At 30.6% G+C, this 17,008-nt stretch overlaps 1 protein-coding gene across 2 annotated transcripts in view; it reads right to left on the bottom strand.

Moving 5' to 3' along the window:
- Positions 1 to 187: 187 nt before the first annotated feature.
- The window catches only part of LOC143079448 (ankyrin and armadillo repeat-containing protein-like), a 34,323-nt gene continuing 17,502 nt past the window's right edge, over positions 188 to 17,008 (bottom strand). For both annotated transcript variants that reach the window (XM_076254789.1, XM_076254791.1), the window contains exons 3-7: positions 15,278 to 15,522; positions 12,105 to 12,261; positions 6,584 to 6,731; positions 5,633 to 5,752; positions 188 to 2,415 (exon numbers count right to left, since the gene is read on the bottom strand). In XM_076254789.1, the coding sequence (XP_076110904.1) occupies positions 2,142 to 2,415; positions 5,633 to 5,752; positions 6,584 to 6,731; positions 12,105 to 12,261; positions 15,278 to 15,522 (944 nt within the window). In that variant the 3' untranslated portion in view covers positions 188 to 2,141. The remainder of the gene's footprint in view (positions 2,416 to 5,632; positions 5,753 to 6,583; positions 6,732 to 12,104; positions 12,262 to 15,277; positions 15,523 to 17,008) is intronic.

Here is a 17,008-nt window from a genome sequence, read left to right on the forward strand (position 1 = left end):
TTCATAAGTTTGTGGTTTAATATATTTAATTTAATATTGTGGTTTAATATATTTAATCTAATGTGATTGAAGGTCGGGGGTTTAGTATTTTTAATTTAATGATGTGATTTAATGTTGTGGTTATAATGTGATGTTCCTGTACAATTTGTCTTGTCTTCTTTTAATTTTGGCCTCAAAACACATAAGATTATAACGATTCTTTATTACACATTTCATCAACAATAACAAATAATTAAAATGCTTTTTAAGTTTGAAGTCTTACAAAGACTTAGGTTAGTATCCATATTAAAACATAAATGATATACATATACATAGATAATTCATATCTGACATAGAAATGGTAAAAAAGAATACAATTCAAATGGCAAAGTAACAATCTTGTTTAGTCTTCAATTGTACACATTGTTCCAAAGAAAAGTGTATATAAAGCTTAGCCGAATGTACAAATTGGATTTATCAAACACATCATAGATATATAAATAAACCAATATTTAAACTTTTTATTTCAAAACAAAATGAAAGCATCATAGTAAATCTGATTTGCAGAAATAAAGTCTGTCTCAGTTAAGTTATAACAACACTTTTACTGCATAGAAAATGTGAAAGGTCATGGTGATGTTATTTTATAATCAGAAATTATTACATTAACCCTATAGATAAATTTTGATGCAACATGATTTGAGATTGAATTTATTGTTATAACTAAATTCGCCGTTTCAGAATTTAATGCATTTTGTAATATTTTCTAAAGCGTACACCAAAGGTTGTGATTGGTGAAGAATGCCATTGGGAAGTTAACACAAAAATGAGGTAAGTAAATAAATTTGGCAAAACTGCTTAATTTTGCTTTCAGCAAACCTTTATGAATGATAGAATAATTCATAGGAAAAAAACATACAAATTTGTATAAAAATAAGTACCATCATATGTTATTTCATGTATCTTAAAAAGTTCTACTTTTTTTTTGCTTGCTTTAAAGTCATTTTTATATCCAAAATAAAAATGATGAATACTAACTTTGTAGAGAAAGAAAGTAGCTTTAAAAACAATGAAATGATACAAAAAATGCAAATATTGCATAACATCAACAAATACAAAAATATATATAAGTCCCATTAAGGTAAAAAAAAAATGTATAACAAGAATATATAAAATAATTAGAGGCATTTAGAAGAATAAAATATATATGAGCTACAATAGTTAGAAAATATAAAAAAAAATAAATGAAAACAAGCACTCTTTAGTTCAAAAATAAAACATTTCAGAAAAAGTCTGGAGTCCTAAGGTTAGTAAACAAAATTACTTACTGTAGATCATTTATTTCCATGGCAAATAATTTTATTGAATTAAGGAATATGGAATTTTCAATTTCTACTTGATTTTCAATGTGTGGTGTTTAAAAATTCTGCATATATATGCAAATATAGGAAATAATTCAGAAATTATTGTGTGTGTTTATTATTGCAATCTTTTTAAGAATGAAAAGAAAAAGAAATATTTTACTATTTCAGGTAAATCATCATACAGATATATGCATCAGATATCAGCATTACAGTTATTATCACAATAATCACCAAATCACATTATTCACATCAATAAAAACCTTGCAATAATTTCTAAATTAACACTATTCAAAAATATTATAATGTCATGTATAAAATTCCTATCACATTTTTTCAATAAATACTCATTAACTAATTAAATCACTACAAAATTAAATATCACAAAGAGAAATTATTAGGTTATCTCCCATTTTCATTTTATTAATTAGAAATGCACTATTTTGTGTTTGTTTGCTACTTCTTTAGATTTCAAATATTATGTAAATATATATGTATCCTACAAACACACTGTCATGGCAAATTTTCAGGCAAATGAAACTTATAAAACCTATTTTTGGGTGTAAGGATCCCACAGATAAGAGAAGGGTTCTAAAAGGTCCTGATGGTAAATAGCAGGCCTCTGGCCTACAGACTGAATAACATTTCGTAAACACAGTATGGAATGAAAATTGATAAGTTTAAATTAAATAAATATCTATGTTTTTTGTTCAATAGAGCAAATGAGTCATCCTTTTTATTCAAAGGACAAGTCCTCGCTACCTTAATAAACAATTTTAAATATTTTGTGCATAGTGAATTTCATTCAGCAGCAATTTCTTGAAGTTGTGGTGATTGGCTTGAATCTAGGGAAATCTGGCTGGCATTGATTGGAGTTTCTGCTTGGATTGGAGTTCCATCAGTCCTACTACCTGTGTCATGTCGAGATATTGTCCTAGATGTTGACCCCTGATCCCCTATTCGACCTTCATCAGCATTTGTGTTGGAAGATGATGATGGTGTATTAGAAATTGTGTCTATAGATATACCAGGACCATCAGGTGGCATAAATCCAACAAGATTTGGTCTACCATCCCTGAAAAAATATTTATTTATTAATTATACAAAACATCTCCAAAGTTACTAAGTTTCAAGATAATGAGACATCTACCGTAAATTCGGAAATTATTGCGTGCATTTATTATTGTGATTTTGAAATTTTAGACTAAAATGCGATATTGAGAAAAATCCTGTTTAATTCATATAAAACAAGAGCTGTCAAAATGACAGTAAACCAGATTCTTTAACATTTATTTGTGTTCTGGCATTTATCAATATTACAAGGACCAAAACTCCTAATAGGTAAAATTTATGATTATCAATATCAAACTTGACTTCCATGTTGTCAACAATAACAACATATAAACTAGATAGAAAATGACCCTCTAGCAGGACAAACTGTGTGTCCTTAATGCATAAAGTAAGAAAAAATTACTAAGTCCACCTACCTAGGATTTTGAAAATATCTAAAACAAGAGTGCACACGCTAAAATGTCTCGCCTTCTATACTAATTATTGATATTATGTTGATAGTCCTAAGTATAAAGCTAAGCTTTATTACAACTGTCACATAAACTTAAAATTAACCAAGTTAACTAAACAAAGACCAATGAACCTTGAAAATGAGGTCAAGGTCAGATGAACCATGCCAGGCAGACATGTACAGCTAACAATGCTTCTATACAACATATATATAGTTGACCTATTACTTATAGTTTAAGAAAAATAGACCAAACCACAAAAACTTAACACTGTGCAATGAACCGTGAAAATGAGGTCACGGTCAAATAAAACCTGCACGACTGACATAAAGATCATAAAATATTTCCATACACCAAATATAGTTGACCTATGGCATATAGTATTAGAAAAAAAGACCAAAACTCAAAAACTTAACTTTGAGCACTGAACCATGAAAATGAGGTCAAGGTCACATGACATCTGCCAGCTAGACATGTACACCTGACAATCATTCCATACAACAAATATAGTAGACCTATTGCATATAGTATGAGAAAAACAGACCAAAACACAAAAATTTAACTATAACCACTGAACCATGAAAATGAGGTCAAGGTCAGATGACACCTGCCAGTTGGACATGTACACCTTACAGTCCTTCCATACACCGAATATACTAGCCCTATTGCTTATAGTATCTGAGATATGGACTTGACCACCAAAACTTAACCTTGTTCACTGATCCATGAAATGAGGTTGAGGTCAAGTGAAAACTGTCTGACAGACATGAGGACCTTGCAAGGTACGCACATATCAAATATAGTTATCCTATTACTTATAATAAGAGAGAATTCAACATTACAAAAAATCTGAACTTTTTTTTCAAGTGGTCACTGAACCATGAAAATGAGGTCAAGGACATTGGACATTTGACTGACAGAAACTTCGTAACATGAGGCATCTATATACAAAGTATGAAGCATCCAAGTCTTCCACCTTCTAAAATATAAAGCTTTTAAGAAGTTAGCTAACACCGCCGCCGCCGGATCACTATCCCTATGTCCAGCTTTCTGCAACAAAAGTTGCAGGCTCGACAAAAATGAATGAATTGTATGGTTTTCAAATGGAAAGGCAAAAATCAAGCTTGACCTGTTTGACCATCTAGTTATTATAAGTGACATCATTTTGAAATATTAGAGAGCACACACGTTTGTTCAGCAGGGGTAGGTAGGCAGAAATCATGAAGTCAAACAAGGAAGAGATACGTTTATGAGACTTAAACCTTATAAAATATGAAACCATAGTATCTTGTGGTCACTCCAATAACTTTCTAGGCTCCCACTTTCAAATCGTTGTTGTCTTGTAATATAGGCATGGTCAATGGAAGAATGCACGGACACAACATTTTTTAAACTTTCAAGAACCGTAACTCCTGAACGGTAAAAGTCAAAATCGTCATTATTGAACTTGACCTCCATTTTGTTGTCAGTAACAACATATTAAAATTTTAAAAGGTTTGGTTGACTGGTTCATGAGTAAATGCACGGACACAACATTTTTTAAACTTTCAAGAACCGTAACTCCTGAACAGTAAAAGTAAAAATCGTCATTATTGAACTTGACCTCCGTTATGTTGTCAGTAACAACATATTAAAATTTTAAAAGGTTTGGTTGAACGGTTCATGAGTAAATGCACGAACACAACATTTTTTAAACTTTCAAGAACCGTAACTCCTGAACGGTAAAAGTCAAAATCGTCATTATTGAACTTGACCTCCATTTTGTTGTCAGTAACAACATATTAAAATTTTAAAAGGTTTGGTTGAACGCTTCATGAGTAAATGCACAGACAACATTTGGTTGCCACACGGCGGGCCCGTCGTACATCCCCAAATCAATAACCGACATTTTTGACACAAAAATCCGGTTCAAAATTTAAAATACAAGTGTAAATTATTACGATTATAACCCTGTGGCAATTTTCGCAATAATGAAAACATCGCAATAATTTCTGAATTTACGGTATTAAGTAAATCATTGTGAATAACTTTGACCAAAAGCTTTCACTTGATAGTGGACAGATAAACAGACCTGTAAACATATGTCTCTGGACTATTCTAGCCTAGGCATTAACACATTAACTAATTGGTGATCTAGTACTGACAAAAGTTTTAATTGCAGTTCTGCCTGTACTTTTGGCTCACATTGAACAGCAAGATATAAAGGGCCCAAAAAAATTACTAGTGTAAAACCATTCAAAGGGGAAAACCAACAGTCTAATCTATATAAAAAAGTGAGAAATGAAAAACACTTATGAACCACATCAACAAACGACAACTACTTAACATCTGACTGTTTCTCTTTGTGTCTCATTTTTTACTGTGCTTTACCGATCTTTAATATGTTTTCCACCTTAGCTGTATTTGGCAAAACTTTTAGGAATTTTGGTGTTCAATGCTCTTCAACTGCATACTTTATTTGGCCTTTTTAACTTTTTGGATTCGAGGGTCACTGACTGATGAGTCTTTTGTAGACGAAACGCGGGTCAGGCCTATATATAAAATTTAGTCCTGGTATCTATGATGAGTTTATTTGTACTCAAATATGATAATCTAGAAAATCAAAGGATTTGGGGTATATATCCACAACACAAAATCAATACATGCACAACAAGCAAGGGAACAGTGTTTTTATTGCTGTTCTTCATCTGAAATCTCAAAGTTAAATATGTAGGATTATTCATTTTCGTTATTTTTTTTATTAATTTATTGATATTTTCATAATTTACTTACTGTACAGGAGGAAGTCCAACTTTCTTGTAATGTTGCCATCCCTTGAGGAAATCAGGACTGATTTTACAATTCTTGGTATAATGCAGTAAAACTCTCATCAAATAGGGATCAGCTCTACATCTATAGAAAAATAATTGATAACATATGTAAAAGAACAACTACATTTGTACAATACTATTTCAATACCATATAAACCTAAAATTGACTGGTATGAAAGCTAAACAACAAGTGATGTATATAGACAATAGTTGAAGATAAAACTATCATAGCAATATAACATTTTATAGAAAAAACAGAGCAGACAATTTTATGCAGTGGCTCTTTTCACAAAATTCTTAAGACTTACTTGCTTACTATCAAGCCTCCTTTTCTTTACAAAATAATAATCATATACATGTATTACAATTCAAATTATCAAAGAATAAAGCTTTGTTTACTTCTCAGTTATAGAAGTTTTTTCTTCAGATTTGTCATTTTGCACATGATATTATGTGAGATACAGTTTTTTGGTGGGGTTCCTGTTGTTTATTCTTTAGTTTTCTATGTTGTGTCATGTGTGCTGTTGTTTGTTTGTCTTTTTCATTTTTAGCCATGGCGTTGTCAGTTTGTTTTAGATTTATGAGTTTGACTGTCGCTTTGGTATCTTTCGTCCCTCTTTTGTGTGTTTATCCAAAGCTAAGGCAAGTATCCTTCTTGTTCTGAATTAGTTTTCTCTGTTGTTTGATTGGATGAGAAATATCCTAAAAGCCGAGGCAGCTACCCTACATGTTCGGATTTTTCTTTTCATGCATGATGTATGGAAAGATATTCCAAAGGTTTTGAAAGTTTCCCTGCTACATTTTGTATGAAAGATATCTCCAAACGCCTTGGCAGCTTTCTAACCTGTTCAGATCTTTCTTTCATGGGCATAATTGAATGAGAGATAACTCAAAATAATGTAAGCTATCCTACCTATTCAAAATTTGTCTTTCTCCAGAATGGTTGAAAGAAAGGTATCCCAAAGCTATTGAAGCACATCCTCTGATTTGTTCAGCAGGAGACAGAAGCTGTTGACAGAGGAGATTTACAGCATCTATAGAAACAATGGCAGCAGGTACTCCTGAAAATACAATTATACATGTAAATACAAGTGACACAAAAAATAAGCCTTATCCATAAAATTGAGAATGGAAATGGGGAATAATGAGTCAAAGAGACAACAACTCGACCAAAGAGCAAAAAAGCAGCCAAAGGCCACCATTAGGTCTTCAACAGTCTTACAGAGCATGAAAATTCCGAGTCAGCATTAGAGGCTAGTAAACAAAAATGTATACAAGTTCAGTGAAAATGGATGTCCCTCTATATAGGAATAAATATTTGTCAAGATTATCCATTTAAAATGAAGAACTGTATGATAAAAACAAAAAGATATTTTATGAGTAAAATAAATAAATGTATTTTTTTTTTATCATAATTGTAAATACACTATGGAAGAGCAATAATATGTCATATCACTGAAGAATATACCTCTCTAAATGATGGAAGTTAAAGACTTACCCACACAAATTTATAAATTTTACTGAAATGAAAAGCTTGTTCCAAATATTATTAATTTTTGTTGGGACTACTTAGATAGACTGAAATGGGGAAATCTCCATGAATTTTAAGAAAATGAATGTATTTTAAAATAAGCATTCCAAGCATAAAATGGGAACCAGAACACAGTACTATTGTACTGAATACAGAAAAATAGATAGTTATATCAGTGATATATACATTGCAATGGTTTTATTTTCAAAAATGGACAAAGAAATAAAAAATTAAACTGATGGTTGTCAAAATATGCCAATTTCACAATGTAGACAGGTCTTTCAAAAGATTTTATCAGTAATTCAATGGTTTCAATGAGTAAATATTTACTTGGACAGGATCTCACGAAATCCTTGATAACCAACTCTTATTGAAAAAATCAAGGATTTTAAAGTAAAAATGGATACAAATGCTTTCAAAGTTATCAATACAATTCAATTAAGTAGTTGTAATTAGATAGATCAATTGGGACTTCAATTACAGAATTTCTTCCATTTTGAGTTAAAAATACTAATCAAGGTTTGGAATTTTAATTAAAATGGTACATTATTTGAAATAGATATGACTGCTGATGTTCAAATGTACAATGCAACCAATTATGTGAACTACGAGTACTGAGACTGAAAAGACAACAGGACAAAGTATATCAACTATGATTGTTGTGTGGATACTTCTATGTATGTATATGAAGGTTAAAGCAAACACAAATACTAGAACTACATGAAGACTAATGGTAAATACACAAACAAAAACAAAATTTAATTTAACCAGAATATCAGCCTTTAAGGTGGTACCAGATGTCTAGACTAAAATTAATTTGGCTTGTTTAATTTTCATAAAATTTTGACAAAATATTTCCTTTGAACCTTTGAAAAAAAACCAACTTGAACCACACACTTTATATCAGAAAAATTTCATTGGATATATAGCACTTTGACATTGAACACTAATTCTGATCATTGAGAAGCTGAATATTTCCTAAACAATAAAATGTGGTTAAAACATTTAGCTTATTTTTACTGAGTTATCTCCCTGTAGTGTTATGTTACATACCATCTTAATTTGGTCTGACCTCATGAATTTGCGTATAAACCCCTCTCCCCCTGTTTACATTGATACATTTATAATAGAGAAAAAAGGATTAAGTCTGAGAATGAGCCTCCAAAAAGCTGTTCTTTTGAAAATTTCTAAATGTATAAAAAGTTTTCGGATTTATCAGCAGTTGATGCACTGCCTAACCGTTAATTCTGTGAGGTGAAATTTAATCATTAATTCTTGACTGGCTGGATATCTCATAAAAACTTAATACAAAGCACCCAAGTTGATTAAATTTATGAATGGGTATATAATTGAATGTATTGTTAAATTTTAATGTATTCAGACAACAAAATGTTACACGCAAATACCAAATGTATAGTTAGTAATTAAGGAATAACTAAATCAATGAAGCCTTTAAAGTATAGTTACAATTCTGTTTAAATATTTGAATAGGCATTTGAATCTATAGCTAATCTTTAACAGTTGTATCTAAAGCTTTATTCATAGTTATAAAGCTATACAAGATAAGCATTGCTAGTACGATAAATAAAGCGTAATTTTGTAAAAAAATGAATAAATATTTGTTTTATCATACTGATGAATTATTTTTCATTTGGATGTAACTATTTCATGCTTTTAAATAAAAATAATGAAATGTTCATTAGCAATATTTAAGTAACTACCTAGGGCTGAGCAAGAAAATGTGGCAATGGAAGTATGGCTAAATTGTTTTGCTGATTTTACGCCATAAATGTTTTTTTTGACCACCATGCTTTTATCAATAATTATTAGGACTTTTATAAATAATCCCAATCTCTTAAATAGTGGAATTTTGCTTTCAAGTCTATGATACCACAAATAAAATTCCCTGTACATTTAACAGGACTACCTTTTCTTGGAAAATTTTATTGGAGGTCAAAATTCAAAAACAATTCCTGCAATCTGATTAATGAAAAACACAAGCTAAAGACTGTATGGTGTCCCCTGGTTGTGATTTCTTTTGAATTTTTGTGTCTTACTGTTGTTGTCCCATTGACATATACCACAAATCTTCCTTATTCTCTTATTCTTATAGATATCAGTGGCAGATCCCGGAGGGGGGGGGGGGGGGGTCGGGGTTGGAAACCCCCTTCTTTTGGCAGATAAATGTATTTGAATGGCGACATATAGTTGGAAACCCCTCCCACCCTTTTCAAAATGGCTGGATCCGCCCCTGTATATGCTATGAATATTTTGAGTATAATTTCCAGGAATATTACTGATATCCCAAACAGAAATGTAAAAATTTCAGAAATGATGCATGAAATATAAATCAATAATATATCCTTGATAATTCTTAACACTAAGATTATAATAAAATATTCAAGTTGTTATAGTGATTACATGTAATTTTTATATTTCAAAACATACCCCTCTCATACTCTATAAAAAAAAGACTATCTCTATAAATCTTGTAGGTAAAAAATGTGAAAAATTAAAATTATAACTAAATGTGCCATATATTTCTTATTTTTAGGACTAAATCTTGCAACTTGTGAAAAAGGGAAGGGGTCAATATGGGAAAAGGGGTTAAACAATTATTTGTACATGATTAACAAATTTAAGGAACCTAATCTGCAGTGGAACTATCAAGATTACAGAGTTATCTTATAAAATGACACCCTTTTTTACAATAAAAGTCTAATAACTGGCATAACTCTAAAATGAAAATTAAAAAAAAACCAATTGTCAAAAAAAAAAAAAAAAATCAATGCTTCATCAATATCCACATTGTGTCAAATTTTGTACAGCTGGTTGAAGCAACTTTAACTTTTTTAAAAGATTAGTATATAGACAAATCACTGAACAATTTGTTTCTGTGTTCCATCTTAGAAATGTGCATATAAACTCATGAGTTTACAGCATATATGTTTTCAATGGTCATAGAAGTGTACAATGTTAGAATAAGAGCTTTTTTAAAAATGTATCATAAATGGCCTTAAATTTTCTGACAATTTTTTTAACCCAGGATATCCCACAAATTGATCTGCATTAGATTGAAATTGATTTTGGAACATTCAAATAAGAAATTAAAGACTAATTTTGGTCTCTTTTGTAGGGATCTTATACCGATCCAATTATCAAACAATTATTACCGATGTTATTTTAACTGATCAGGCGGAGCTTACCTTTTCATTTGCATAAGGACAGTCTATTTGAAAATGTGTGTGATAAGGATGATTTCCGTTCTAATTATTACTAATTTCTAATCACCTATCAGTGTCATCAAAGGAATTTACAAACAATGACTGGACACTTCATTGATGAGTTTATTCTTAAACACCTACCTATAGATGGACAGGGTTATTGTGAGCGAATCGGTTAAACTCCGCCCAGTCAAGTGAAATAAATTGAGTAATACAGACTTTGTAGAGATTTTTTCAACCCAAAATGTGTTAACAGATGTATGGATATATATTTGCATAATGTTGATTTCCAATCGACACAGCTAAATTCATCATCATAAGCTTATAGGATTTGATGTTACACAGGACTATTAAAGGGGAATATAATTTCCAACTAAAATATTTTTAACAATTATAATGTTACCAACAAAACAGATTATAACAATTTAAAAAGATAATCTGTCTGCAACTATATAATTCTTAACAAACTAAGGATAATCCATTATATAAAATTGTAGTACAGATTATAAATGCTTTGAAAAAATGCCAAAATTTTCACCTTAGACATAGTAAAGAAAATTTGATCATGAACTTTTCATAATACTACAAGTTTGTTGTACTACTAACAGTAAATATTGGTCCAAGGACACAGTTATCGTCCTTTGGTTTTCGTTGTCTACGAATATAGTCCCTATTGTAAACAGTGTATAACTTGCATGTTTTATTTGATACACTTTCCCAATTTATTTCTTGATATTAAATGCATGAAATATTAAGTAGGGGGATGTAATTACATGTTAAAAAAATTTGGGTGCTGAATCTTTGTTAAGTAGTGATTTAGTCCAGTGTAAAAAGGTCAAATTTTATCACGTCTGAAGCTGTTAAACTGAATTTTACACCCCTTAACACAGAATTGTCAATATTTTGAGTTAGAGCTGGTAGAAGTTTCTATAATTTTGATATTATATGTCTCACTGGTAGTACACTACACTGTAAAAATCTTTTAAAGAAAGAGCAGGTGTGATTTTTTTAATTTGAATCTATTGTCTAAAAGAAATGCACTACGAAATAACTGTATTCTCGGGCCTATTGACTGCAAAATACTACAGGGAATCAAGTTCACTGAAATTCATGCAATAGAATGCAATGCATGGAAAAAGTTTTAAGAACAACAAATACATTTTTCCAAAAATTTATTATTTTTAACAAATTGCAATGAAAATCATGGAATTTTAGATTCATTAAACATTTTTTGCTACTGTAGATTCTTTAATTTTCGGGGGTACCAATTTTCGTGGATTAATGAAATTTCATGGTTCTGCTGAAGTTTGCATACTAGCCTTCAGAAAATTTGATATTCATTGAACATTTAAATTCAAGGTTTACCTTTACCCATGAAATCAACAAAAATTAGTATCCAACGAATAATACTGAATCCACAGTACTTTCTTTCTTGCAAGTAAATATTAAGATACTAAACTGTTACTTTATATCTATTCTCATTTGCATGCACATCCATTTATTTAATGCACTTATATAACTATATATTTCATGCATTTATTTTACACAAATTCACATGTTCAACTTCAACCCTTTATATCTAAAATTCAACCCCCATCCTCCAAACAAATTCATGATTACCTCAAAATTTTGTTTTTAAAAATAAAATTACCAGTCAATTAAGTTTATAATCAAAATACCTGCTCTTGTGTGTGCTAATCTAGCAATGCAATCACATGCTAGTGATATTGTCTCATTTGACATGGAATCTTGAAGTATATCCACTATAAGTTTGATTCCTGCAGCAGAAGACAGGGCCTGTTCTTCATCCGGTATAATTCTTGCTAATACTACAACCTGAAAATATATTTGCTTAATAATTACTATGATGATGGCTGTCCAATGGTAAATTAAATGCATATTCAACAAGCAGAGTTCACCTCAACTGCCTACAGGAAGACACCTTACCTAGACACATTATTGAGACTCTGGGCCTACCAGTCTTTATTTTGGGGCCTTTTATAGCTGACTATGCGGTATGGGCTTTGCTCATTGTCGAAGGCCGTACAGTGACCTATAATTGTTAATTTCTGTGTCATTTTGGTCTCTTGTGGCAATCATACCACATCTTCATTTTTATATTTGCTCTTATTCCTAAATTTGTGCATAGCAAGAAGCAGCAAAAACTTATTTTCAAGTGTTAACCCAATGGAACCATCAACAGTGTGTCAGATCCTGGGGGATGAAGTAAAGAGGGCGTACAGCCATACACCCTGCACTTCCTTTGCATAATTGTACAAGAATTGATTTTAGACGTAATCAATATTTTTTATGCATGTAATTTTCTAGAGATCAATCAACTTTTCACAGACATGATAATCACATGTATCCATTCTTCCAAGAAGTATTACCCTAGTAAATATCAGAATCAATGAAAACTGTTTTTGTTCTCCTTCTGATATCAAATCAAATTTCCTTATCTTTTTAAGCGATTTTTTTTATTTCATCAATATGGTCTTTCAATAACTTGCTTTCAGTTTTATCAATCTGATGTATTTCATTAATATCTTTTTTTTTATTTGTTTACTGAATTTAATTTAAATTTTATCAAAGAAGACCTAATATAACTTTGAAAATAACAGATTTAAGCCTTGTGAAAACTATAATGAAGATCTTAATAATATTGGAAAAGGTATAATGTATTGCCAATCAATAGAAACAATAAAACATTTCCTGTACTGAATCAATTATTGACATTTTTGTCAATAAGTAATTAGGATATCAAAGAAATAAAACTGTCATTATTTCTAAATGATAAAATTGGTGTTGAGGCATTCAAATTAATCTTTTTTTCAACAGATTCTGTACAGCTACAAATCTGTGACTAACTTCCTAGTAACAGACTTCTTGTAAAGAAGATACAGGTCAATATTAAATGATGTATCTATAATCATGGAAGTATTATATTGACAGGAACTCCAACAAGCGGACTTCAAACGTTTATAGCGCGATGCCGCAAAATCGTTAAATATCTGTTAATTAACTTGACATGTCTTATGGATGCATGGGTTCCGATCAAATTTTTGGAACCTCATGAATGATCGTAATTACGGAACATACCGAAATAACCGGATGTGTACTTAATTGTCAAGGAAAGAATTTACCGACCATGTGAATGACAAATATGTCAGTTTTTATGATTTGCTGCTTAAAAACAAATAAAAAGAAAAGAAACGAAATCCCAAAAAACTGAAGAGTAAAAATACTCACAAGCCATAAACATTTCAGTTTAAGTTGCAATCAATTTTAAAATAGTAAGATTTTTATTCATGAAAGAGCCGTTGGCTAGACACGCGTAACTGTTATATACATGTTTGGCTTGAAAATCATAAAATCGCATGTACTTTAGTAAACGGAAAAGTTTTTATCAGTAATTATAATTAGGTTTTACTGCTAACTTTGACAAGTATTTTAATGAAGTGTTTAAAGAAAGAATTATCAACAAAAATTTAATCCAAAAGTTGGTCGGGGGGGGGGGTTAAAGAGATCCGATAAAAATATCAAATATTTTGATTTATTGTTTACTGAAAGTACAATGGTAAATATTTCATGCAATTTATCAAGAAACAGAAACATAAATTGCTTAGCAAAAGGTGTAAGATGTTTCAGAACTGTTAAGCTTTTAAACACATAAATAAATTCTAAATTGGTTTCCATGATAAAAAAAATAATAAACTGCTTGGGGCCCATCATGGTGATCGTTCTTTAAGGTGGTACCCAACACTTTCACTAAAATTAATTTGGCTCGTTTAATTTTCACAAAATTTTGACAAAGTATTTACTTTGACACTTTAACAAAAATATAAAAATTTTAAAAATTTTGAACCAACCGTTTTGCCAGAAAAATTACACTGGTTATATAGCAATTTGACAAACACTAATTTTGATCATTGAGAAGCTTAATATTTCCTTAACAACACAATGTAATTAAAACGTTTAGCTGATTTTACAGAGTTATCTGCCTGTGCTGTTAGGTACAACCTTAAATGCATCCAGAAATATTAAAAGCCATCCGTAAAAATAAATCTGTCAGACGTCAGATCGAGTAATCTCGGACTAGGTTATGTTTAAGGTTGTTTACAACTTTGGAATTATCATAAAAGGTGTAACAATTCATCTGCATGTCTCGTAACCTGATATTGCTATGTAGAGGTCATCACATGCGTGTAATTATTAACCTCTTTTAGTCTTTTGAACATATTTGATAAATAAGTTAAAAACATTTTCCGATAGAGAAAACCATAAATATTTGTGTAACACTCGATAAAAGTTTACAATCTTTAACTTAAAATTTGAGTTATCTGGCACCATCTGGCACACTACAAGCGCATCACATTATTTTCTGCAAACACTCTGCTTCAGAATCATGTAATTTTCATAATCGGATATTTCCCGATTTCCAAGTTCCAATGATTAAAACATACTCAACAAAACTAAAAATAAGCTTGCCCTCTTTCCAAATGCAGTTAATTTTCTTATGTCATTCTGTTAAATATGGACCGATTTTTTCGATCTTTTCAGCGTTGTTCTTCATTTGTTGAATGGAAACCGGTGTTGTTATTCATGTGGCGATTCACAAATAACCACAGGAGTTTCCATGTTTATTTACATTGGCAGGTAGAAAAGACAATCGATATCAAATCACGTGATAAGACCAGCTTCATTTAAGAGAACAGGCGAAGGCGGCATCACAGATACCCACTCTAAAATTACAAATAGCATTGAAATAATTTTTTCTTGGAACATGTGAAAATTTGATAAAGGGAAATAACTCAAAGTGATGTGATATCAAAGTGGTTGTAAAGACCTTTACCTGAAATGCTGCTAGACATCTGTACATCTCATCATTTGACTGTAAAAAAGGAGCAAAACAGTTAAATCTAACACCTCCCTGATCTGCAATCTCCTTCTGTTCAGCAATGTTATTGTAAGCAAACGTGGCAAGAGCAAGCCCTGCTAACAGTCGTACCATTGGATCAGAGGAGTACATCAACTTGAGGATTCTAACATAACTAAACTCTGGGTACTTCTTTATTTCATCTAGCACTGGCTGATTACCTAAATAATAAAAATTTTCCAATCATTTAAAAAAGTACTAATACATGTACTTTAAATTACTAGTAAACTGACTGTGGTGTGGGATATACCATTTTTTTTGTATTTCATAGGTAAAAGTAAATTTCAACCTCATATTTGTTTGAATTCCTAGGCCAATTAAGTCACACCATGCAAAAATTAAAAAAAAATGGTGTTTGCTGCTTCTCTGCTTAGGTTCAAGATAAAAGACTATCAGTCAATATCCGAATAATGGGTGTTGGTAGTGTTAATAAGGTTTTCTTGTGGACTGTGAACTTGTTAAATTTCAGATTTATGGGAATATATCTATAATCAATACTGTCTGACAACATATTTAATCAGCCTCTATAAATTCTTAATAAAGTATATATGATTTTTAAACTGCATAAAATTGCATGCAATAAAAATTCTTTCCCCACAGCATGAGACCAATGGTGCACATCAAAATACAAATTTATATACTATCAATATTGACTTTCTCAAGATCAATATACTTTTGGATGTTGCTCAACTTACTGACAATCACTTTACAAACCTGGTTAACATTGTAATTGAAAAAGATTTACAAAATTTATTAAGGAAAGTGTTCAAGTGTTCAAGTCCTTTTAACCTTCTCTCAGTAAATGACTGTATAAAGAAAGATTTATTAAAGTTGAGATAAAAGCCAAATTTTTATAAATTATGCCTATGCATAAAAATATTGAATTTCTCATGCAGCTTTTAAATTGAGCTGAGTATAAAATGAATTAAATAATTTCTAAATAATTAGGCCTGTAGTATTGCAAATTTATTTTATAAAGAAATGGAAATTCTTATTCATATTTCGCCTTCGGTCTCAAGTAATGAATTAGCTTAACTTCTCTATGAGGGGTGAAGCTTACATATAATATCTCTGTTTAAAGAAACAAACTATACCCATAGCTGGCCAGTGACCTTGACCCTAGTATATAAGCACCTGTTCCATAATAACTTGTCATTATTTTTCTAGAGGGGTGAAGTGAACACTTCACTTGAATTCTTTTTAGTTATTTTATTTTTATCTTAAATTTGGGAGAGAGTTACTAAAGTTACATTAACTTGTCTACGATGTACGACAAGTTCTAATGTTATTTTGTTATTTAGAAATAATACTTCCTCAATTGTCTACGATGTATGACAAGTGTCGATGGAAATGAATTTAAAAATTTCTTGTCTACGATGTATGACAAGTGTTCATGGAAATTAATTAAATATTTTATTGTCTACGATGTATGACAATTTTATATATTCATTAAGTTTTTGCCTTAGTACACTACGATGTACGGCACATTTGTTACTTAATTCATACTCCTGTTTGTTAAACAGGTAGATATTTAAAAGTATTTCTATTCACCTGAAGGTCGTGAGTACTCTTCACAATTTACACGTGTTTTACCTGCACAGGTACACATTTTTGTATTACAATGGCTGAATTTGTTTATGCAAATGT

Source organism: Mytilus galloprovincialis, chromosome 6 (genome assembly GCF_965363235.1).
Source record: "Mytilus galloprovincialis chromosome 6, xbMytGall1.hap1.1, whole genome shotgun sequence".
Lineage (NCBI taxonomy): Eukaryota > Metazoa > Mollusca > Bivalvia > Mytilida > Mytilidae > Mytilus > Mytilus galloprovincialis.